A 9,186-nucleotide genomic window follows, 5' to 3' on the forward strand; every position below is an offset into this window, starting at 1 on the left:
TATTAACGAAAAATAATTCAATTATTAATACAAATGTAAACTTAGAATGTTGTATAATATATGTAATTAATGCGTGAACAAATGTAATCCTTACTTAGAGTTCATGGAATCGTCCCATAGCTACTGTCAAACATCGTTGACAATGTACGGAATCAATTGACTGTCATTTTTTAACGTCTCGGCACTTGACGTCACTAACGTCCTTAAAAAGTTCATTTTTTTAATCTTCCTTATTTTTTTTCCATTTCTCTATTACCCTTTCTTAATGGTTTATGCCAATCAAATCTATGCTGTGGCCTGGAGCTTTTCGCTTGATAGCTATAATCTTTTTTACGTTTAAAACAGTTTCTCGCCTTACTTTTGACAAACTTTTCTTATTGACCGATTTTCCAGACGTTCCGACAACAAGTGACGTTTGAATTGTGATTGCAAATATAAATATGGTTTAAATGAAGTCATTTTTTCTGACAAGGTCAATGATATATCTCATGACATTTTGGTGTATTTTGAAATCTAAATGTGCCATTTTGTAAAATATACGCATCATAAAGCGCGTGATGTCAGCGTAAATTTATGCACTTCGCCGGATGTGCGTTACTATGGTTTATAAATTCGCTGTTACGGACAAGTTATCTGCGTTATCAGGTTACAGGTTAATAATATCTGTCATATTTTGCGGTTCGGATCGGAATATCCGTCCCGAGGTGACCCGCCCATTGGGCGGTAACGAGGCTTGCCGAGTTACCGCCCATGGGCTGGTGACCGAGGGACGGATATTACGATCCGAACCGCAAACATCTGTCAGATATTTTTTCTTGCATATTCTACCATATTCCATTATATTTTAAATTCTTTATCTTTATTTTCAATGAAAATTTATATCATTACAACCGTAACTACTTTCATTCAACAGCGTATGAATTACAAAATCATTCATAACGGTAAAATGACGTCATCTTTATCGTGCCATTGTACAGCACGCGACTCATCTGGAACCCCCCATGCCAGATGAAATTTCCGGCATGGGTAAAACTAACGGAAACGCCAGTCTAATATGCAAGAAATTGTTTTCCAATTAAGTGTGATATATAACAATGAGTAAAATTCATGAATTGACAGTCGAAATCCAGTTTATTTTTGATCATCCCTCGTAACTGTCTTAACCTTTGTATTTCTGTAGGATGAGATTATTTCGAAGTGTTGAAATAGAAAATTTTGTAAAATATTTGCTCTTTTGCTTAATTCATTTACAATAATGCATTACATATTGACCAACCCTAGAAATAACATAGAAATTAATTTTGATATGATTTATGAATGCTATAAAGTATACAATCAGTTGAAGTTGAAATACCGCGACGAGGGTGAAAGGCGACATTGAGGATATTTCAGTACAGAAAATGATTGCATTTAAGAAACAACTCGGTATACAAGTGTGAAGTTGTCGCAGGCTATGATATATCCGTGTTACAAGTCGACTTCGATAAACAAAACTATTATCGCATCATGATGAATCTTCATTAGACAGAAACTTTCAATTTTCATTTTTCCTTGCTTCAGGAATTATATTTCTTGAATTGAGACCTCGGTCACTTTCTCTTTCTATGGTATGTCAATGACAATATTTGTTATTGTTGTTAAGGTTTTTTCTTATTGTGAACTTGAAATATTTATTGTCAATCCAGTACAAAAACAGAATAGTACATGTTTATTATACATGAATATCATTAAAAATTTCAAAACCGCAATCAGTAAGTGAGTTCAAACGGCGACTTTCCAGCGCAGTTGTAGTTCAATATAGTTTATTCCTCTTAAATTATTTTCGAAATATTGCGGCATGAACCACAACCATACATTTAAAGAGCTGTAAAATTTATAACTATGGTGGCAGTTGATCTCATGTGTGCCACTGTATATCATTTTTAGACACAATGTGGAGTAATCACGCCAACAATAAAGCTAGGTTGAAAACGACTTTATAAAACAATACGTCAGCAAACATCTGTTCAAAATAACACATGAATAAATATCCTTTCGCTAAGAATGTATATGGAAACATATAAATATAACGTTTCGCGCTTAGAAAACATTTATAAATGTGTTTCTTATTCATTTCAGGTGTAATTGGTAACAGTAAAGAAACAGCTGTTAAATTGATATGGGAAGAAGCTTATCAATATTGTGGATAAATGAACGTATGTGAAACACAATTCTATTCATATAATTAAATAACTTCCGTTTGATCACGATTGATGCAACATCCCGCGTGTTCGGAGTACGTTTGAAATGATAAAGTTGTGGACTTTATATGTTTTAATCAGACGAAAAAAAGTTTTGGAGATTTAAAGATTTGATAAATGCTTGTGTTCCAAATAAATTCGTCCAATCTGACATTTTACAAATTACTGACGGCATTGCTTAAACTATTCATGACAAACACAGGTGTATGTGTATATATATAGATTCTTTCATACATTTTTAAATGTATTTTCTAACTTAACTACAACATCTTTTAGTTCAAACAACACACATGTTCTTTTCATTTTATATATTATTTTCACAGATAAGAGAAGGATGCTGACATCGATTTGCCTGAACTTAAGTCATTTCTACAACAGCGTTATGGAAAGTTCCTGATAGACGGTCCAGCAGGTACAGCAGGTCCAGCATAGCTATAAATAGTAATACCGACATTTCAAATAAGCGCATAACACGTGTATGTGTATATCAATATATATCGATCAATGATAGGTATCATAATAATGGACGCAAGAGGAAAATCATTAAAAACAACGCTTCTGGCATTAATATGTTTTTATGTTATTTTGTTGATGAAATGCATTTCACTCAATAGCCAATCATGGTATATATTAAAAATAGATCTGAATAAATGTTCAAACTGTGGCAAAATCATATTTACTATAGGAACTTTGCTTGAGAAAGAATATGGGGCCCTCGATGATAAAGCAAGTGTCAACGACGTTTCCATGAATATTATTCATAGAAGAGCAGAACATTCTTTGTACGGGAGTGTAACAGAAAAAGATCACGTGGAAAGATACGAGGACTATAATTCTATATTTAGAATTGAAAATGAGATACACATGCATGTTGGACTTTGGCAGACATATCTATGCACAGAAGATGGCATTTATTGTGCTGACCTTGACATTGAACTAGCACCAAATGTATTTGCTCCTCTTCCGTTGCTAAGTAAAATACAGGGTGAGAAAGAATTTCGTATATATATTATTCAGCACACACGTCACGGTCTATCTTCAATAAAATTAAAAAAAATAAATGACCCGCGTCATGACAAAACTAACGTTATGCGTTTGCGACCAGCATGGATCAAGACCAGCCTATGCATCCGCGCAGTCTGATCAGGATCCATGCTGTTCACTATCAGTTTTTTTGTTCACTATCAGTTTTTTTACTTGTAAAACTTGTAAGCGAACAGCATTGATCCTGATCAGACTGGATCCATGCTAGTTGCAAACGCATAACGTTGGTTTTGTCATGACATGGCTCAAATTTAACATCATAGAAATCATCATTTGATTTAAATTGTAATCTCCGAACTGTTCCAACACGCGGATCTTATAAACAAAATTGCAACTCTCTTTACTTCTACATACTTTGGTACGTTATTGTTCATATAATGTCATTCATTACTAAAATACTTTGTTATTGTTATATAATGTTATGGGATTTATAACTTTTTAAATCTTCAACTGACTTTTCTCGGTTAGTCAAACGTATTCTTTTACTTGGGGAACACTCACCGCTTGACATGGAATGGCATTCACGTTTTACATGGAAGGCTCTGTGATAACCGCCGTATGACCACATCTGCAGACTTTTCCAAATTCAAAATTCTGCCATATTCATGTTTATATATTGAATATATAATTCTGATTAAGCCGGTGCAAGGGGGCGTGAACGGTAGCTTAAATTTACCACTCCCGCCCATGATCAGGCTCAATCAAACCGAGTCTGCAACATTTTCAATGTTGTCGTTACGAGCGTATTTTAGGGAGTCCGTTTTTCTTTCTTCTATTTATTGAGTTAATGAATGTGCAACCAGAATTCCTATTCCTTGACCAAATGTTTGGCTTAATATATTTTCAGAAGAAATTATTTCGGCACGACAGTTTTTCCTGCTATCAACAGTTATTGCGGTGATCACGACATTTTTTGCGACATTCAACTTTACGGTATCAATGTCGACCACTTCTGTAATCTTATCCGTGGGTGGACTTGCCTCTGGTAAGTATAAAGCATTGCTTTCGTAAACAAATAATCCATAATTTTTGCAATAAAGCAAAATTCATCAATAAAGCCAATAAAAGTTTACTTGAGATCATTTTTAAACATTATTTTCATGACCATACAGGCTGCGTGAGAAATATCTCAAGACTGTTATTTTTCATGAAGCTTGGCTCTTTATATTTTAGCTGTAAAAACTTATGTCTTCAACAATAACGCATAATACGTTTAATTACTTAAATATATTCTGATACATTTTTGTCTCATTTTTTTAACATTTACTATTTTAAATAAAAGAAGAACTTTAATGGATTCGAGCACATCTAGTGGCATGCAATTTATGCATAATTGCTATTAAGATATCAGTTTTATACATGAATAGTGTACGTTTACAGAATAAAATATTTATCTGCTTTAGCAAAATTCACTAGAGCACAGTTCAGCCGCCGTATCATTACTGTGCAGGCTGTCAAACAGTTTACCAGATGAATACAAGTAGCCTTCTTTCGCAAGGAACTGACACTTCAGTGCATAAAAGAGCAGAGGTACAATAAAGTGACGAAAGTGACCTGTACCGTCCGGCAATTTTTTTAACGCTCTACCTAATGAGTTTACCGGACAGTGCTTCACACATGCTCTATTCTTTTACTTTTTAATATACCGTAATTGTTTTAATTCTGGGTATTCTGCTATCATTTAAAAATCATTAAAGTAATTTTACAATTTTCTCATACTTTATTCTGATATTCTATTCACATTTTCCAATTTTCGTTGTCATTTCAGCTTTCGTTTCACTAACTGGCGTCGTTGTGGCATCATTATCGTTATTTCAGGCATTCAGTATGTCTGATATTGTAACATTCCGTGCACCTTTCATGTTAATATTGACACTACTTGCTGATTATATGACTTTGATGGCAGTGTTTTCAGTTTGGAGAACTTGGGAAGGGTATAATAAAACTTCTGTGCAAAACTGGTTTGAAAGAAGCGCAAGAAATATATGACGCTTAAGTATTTTAACCAATAAATAGATAGCGGTGCTTAAAAACGACTGTCAATAAAAAGTATGAAGCCAAGAGACAAAATGGTAAGCATCAAAGACAAAGTTGACACACTCAATGCTTATGCTGTTTTGCCGAGGACGGCAGATAGAGCTGGGATGAAGTTAAATAAAATGCACGTTCCCAAAATAGAAAGAATAGAAAGAGTGAGTCGGAATTGAAGAGATTTAACGAGAATGGTGATGTATTTTTAAACACTGGCGAAGTAATGAAGTCATGCTGGAATACTGTACGGAAACGAAGGAGTTAGTTAACAACCAAGTATTAACATTAAAATGTTATACACATGCATATAGATCTCAACAAATGGAACACTGATTTCGAGAAATTATTCTCAGTCCCGTCATGTCACAAAACTTGATATAAATATCATTATGCTTCTATGGACCTAATGCTTCTCTAACACAATGAACTATACCACCAATCATTTTCAATATTTTTCTTGATAAAACTGTTGATGGCGTCTATACAGTTTTCCGTTAGTGATGGATTTGTTTCTGTGATGCAAGTAAAAATTAAATCGTTTGTAAATGAATTACATCTCTGTTCTGTGAAATGATCATACATTTCGGAATTAGATTATCTGATATAGTCAAGGTCTGCGTAAGAACCTATTCTCTGATAATATCAGAGAATAGGTTCTTACGCAGACCTTGATTATAACTGTTTTGGTGTCAGTTTGCATGAACTTTTAAAAACATTGGAATTCATCACAGAAGTCACCCATGCTTTGACACGAATTTTCTACATCGTCAAATTTTTGTTTGATTGACGTATTTACAGCATTTATGCGGATGCGGTTTTATTCACATTTGAGGCGCGCCATGACAAAACCAACATAATGGGTTTGCGACCAGCATGGATCCAGGCCAGCCTGCGCATCTGCACAGTCTGATCAGGATCCATGCTGTTCGATATCAGTTTCTCTATTTGTTATAGTGTTTGTAAGCGAACAGCATGGATCCTGATCAGACTGCGCGGATGCGCAGGCTGGTCTTGATCCATGCTTACCGCAAACGCATTATGTTGGTTTTGTCGTGACGCGGCTCATTTCATTTCTGTATTCATTGATTCTAATTTTGACATACCTTTTTCAATAAAGACGCACGCAATCCACGACTACGCTAACGATGCGCAATAATTGTAATCCAAGTAATAAAGTTATCATTGCGGTGTAACTTACAACTATTTCTAAAAAGTAATGGCATTTGAATCGAAAAATATACCATAAATAAAATATTCTATGCCCACATGAAGTAAACCGTCTATGATGTAGAAATACATTGGTATTGGTTCTTCATAGTATAAGTGTTTCAACCAATCAGCATTTGAGAACTTAATTTACATTATTATAAATAATGACCCCATATCTAGCATAATAACCATTGATATAGCCAAATTCTTAGGCATAGTTCACAGCCTCTTCAGGTGAGGACATCAAAAATATTTTCCAGACATGGTTTATAGACGGGTATTCTACAGAATATTAACGAATTTATCAATATGATTTGATATGAAATTTTAATAGATCTAAGTTATATGTGGACTTTCATTTCAGGTTTATTGTTCTGTCTTTCCCTTGAAGATTCAAATTAAAAAAAATACTCCTGGAATCTGAAGCGTGTTTGGGAAACGGGCCCCCGAAAACTTTTAAATTATGTTTTGTATTCAAATATTATTTGATACTACTACCATTAGCGCTAGCGGTGATACCGTTGATGCAAGAAGGAAAGTGGGTGTTAAAATCAGCAGTGTATTAAGGGGGATATTTTTAAGGCGTGTTTGGAAGCTGTAAATCAATGGGGACACTAAACGAGCTATCATAGATTTCTTTGTTTACTTGTAATTTTTGTATTTGTTTTTTAAAGGTGTTTTTTCCTAAATAAACCCTTGATGTGTCTTTGATATTTTTTATTGATAGCAAGGTGTTTATCAATAGATGTATGCTATCCTTTTTATTTCTCAAAGCCTTTTTAATTTTTGGTATCTTGTTACAGTTTAAAAAAAAATAAGAATAAAAAAAATAAGAATAAATGAAAAGAAATATATTAACATAAGAAGAAAAATATTTAGAGTTATAGAAATTATTTATTTTAAACCCTGAAACACTTATGTAAAGTAGGAAAATAAACTTGTGTTGGTATAACATAATAATATAATGCTAAAAAAATATGTACATGTAGATTAATGCTTGTATAAATTGTTTAGTGACATCTTAACCTTTCATATCATGATCTCAATATTCATGTGTAAATAACAAGCATTCAAACTGAAATATCTTATTAATTTCTATCAAAACTGGATTATGAAAATGGACCATGTTTAAAGTAATGAAATCTTTACGATCGAATGATAAGCTTTACATGACGATTAATAAGGTAATTGATAGAGCATCAAAACACGAGGCTATCTGATTTGTACGAGGGGTCATAGCCCCATGGTCTTTAATTAAGTTTGCCGATTGTTTTTGTTTCTTTTCCGTGTATTTTGTATTATAGTTCAACATAAAAACACATTCCATGTTGCCGCAGAAAGAAGTAATCAATGTACGAGCATCTGAATATGACTTTTGTATCGTTATCTCTTTCCCTGTCATCAAAATAAGTAAACCCCAGAGACACCTGCATTCCAGTTTTGAAACGCACTGTGCATATTTATATACGATTTAACTGTGGCACGTTTTCAATAGTAAAGTCACCAAATTATAATTGATCATAATCTTTACCCCGTTGTCGGCATCTGAATCTACCCAACCATTATCATTGTCTAGACTGTTTGCTATTCAGTCATTAAGTATTTTAAAATTTCCCAAACTAAATGATATATGGTTAATTTCTGTAAATTCATTTAAGATATTTAGCTAGGCCGGGGTTAATGTACATAACTAGATAACATGAAACATCGAATTTTCCAAACATGCAAATTGTAATGAGAGTCTTATCTTCTTATCTTATCAAACGGACACATTCAGACAGAGTTAAAGCTTTTGTAGACAGTGGCCATAGCTTTATTCTGCTCGACAAAACTTTTCGTTTCATCAATGTCTACAGTTCTAAAACTTTTTTCTTTATGCTATTACGCAAATGATGTCACGCTGCAAAGATATTACACTGCTGTTATACCGTTTTCATAAAATGGCTTAATTACACTTCTGCGCCGTAGTTTATTTCATAAATACAGTTAATGAATAATATATATATAGCTGTCAAATATAACCAACTGCTTAAACAAAAATGGATGTGATCTTCTTATGTTTGGTTCGGTGCTATACTGTGTGTCTTGCCGGTATGACTGCTGTGTCAGGGCTGTGCATTATATGTTTGATCTTGTTCTCATTTTCTTCTCAGTTAGTGTAGACAAACTTTCAGCCAAACTTTCTCTAGTTACAAGATATATTCTGAGTGACGTGTGAAATAATTGACATATGTGTAGCCGGACTATATCTACCTAAATGCTGGAATGACATTGTTATATATTTTAAGAATTGATATTAATATAAAAATACACTGGAATTTAAACGATGACTAAGATATATCGTAGCTGGTGTTCTGTTAGATATTTCGCAGATAATGTTCAGTCTGTGAGATAAATCGAAACAGAACTGAGGAAAAAAATGAAAAAAAATCCTGAATTTGCCTACAGACAGGAAAAGAATAAGAAGGAAAGACGCCATATCTTTTGTGTGTCTTAGATAAATCGTCAGTTAAAATAGAAGGTAATTATAATACGAGAGGTGTTCAAATATGAATGCAAATGGGTCAATTTCAAAAAAGCTTAACAAATAGTGCCAAAATAATTACGTCAAACCTTCAAAATACTCGCCGCCATGTGATATACAAAGTTTTAGTCTTTAATG

The 9,186-nt window shown here is 33.5% G+C and overlaps 1 protein-coding gene across 2 annotated transcripts; it reads left to right on the forward strand.

The window, feature by feature from the left end:
- The first annotated feature begins 2,095 nt into the window (after positions 1 to 2,095).
- On the forward strand, positions 2,096 to 5,815 carry LOC132748303 (uncharacterized). 2 transcript variants are annotated; one of them, XM_060737876.1, is made up of 4 exons: positions 2,096 to 2,195; positions 2,564 to 3,225; positions 4,132 to 4,269; positions 5,053 to 5,815. In XM_060737876.1, exons 2-4 carry the CDS (start codon positions 2,745 to 2,747, stop codon positions 5,271 to 5,273), a joined length of 840 nt encoding a protein of 279 aa, XP_060593859.1. In that variant the 5' UTR covers positions 2,096 to 2,195; positions 2,564 to 2,744; the 3' UTR covers positions 5,274 to 5,815. The 2 variants fall into 2 exon arrangements, with proteins under 2 accessions (XP_060593859.1, XP_060593858.1); XM_060737875.1 differs by lacking the exon at positions 2,096 to 2,195 and having other exon boundaries at positions 2,257 to 3,225.
- Positions 5,816 to 9,186: the final 3,371 nt, after the last annotated feature.

This window comes from Ruditapes philippinarum, unplaced genomic scaffold (assembly GCF_026571515.1).
Source record: "Ruditapes philippinarum isolate M1 unplaced genomic scaffold, ASM2657151v2 ctg876_1_1_1_1, whole genome shotgun sequence".
In the NCBI taxonomy this organism is placed as follows: Eukaryota; Metazoa; Mollusca; class Bivalvia; order Venerida; family Veneridae; genus Ruditapes; species Ruditapes philippinarum.

Coding starts and splice junctions, on each gene's coding strand:
- LOC132748303 (XM_060737876.1), top strand. CDS start 2,745: ATGATAGGTATCATAATAATGGACGCAAGAGGAAAATCATTAAAAACA. Junction 3,226..4,131: donor GTTGCTAAGTAAAATACAGG/GTGAGAAAGAAT, acceptor ATATATTTTCAG/AAGAAATTATTTCGGCACGA. Junction 4,270..5,052: donor CGTGGGTGGACTTGCCTCTG/GTAAGTATAAAG, acceptor TTGTCATTTCAG/CTTTCGTTTCACTAACTGGC.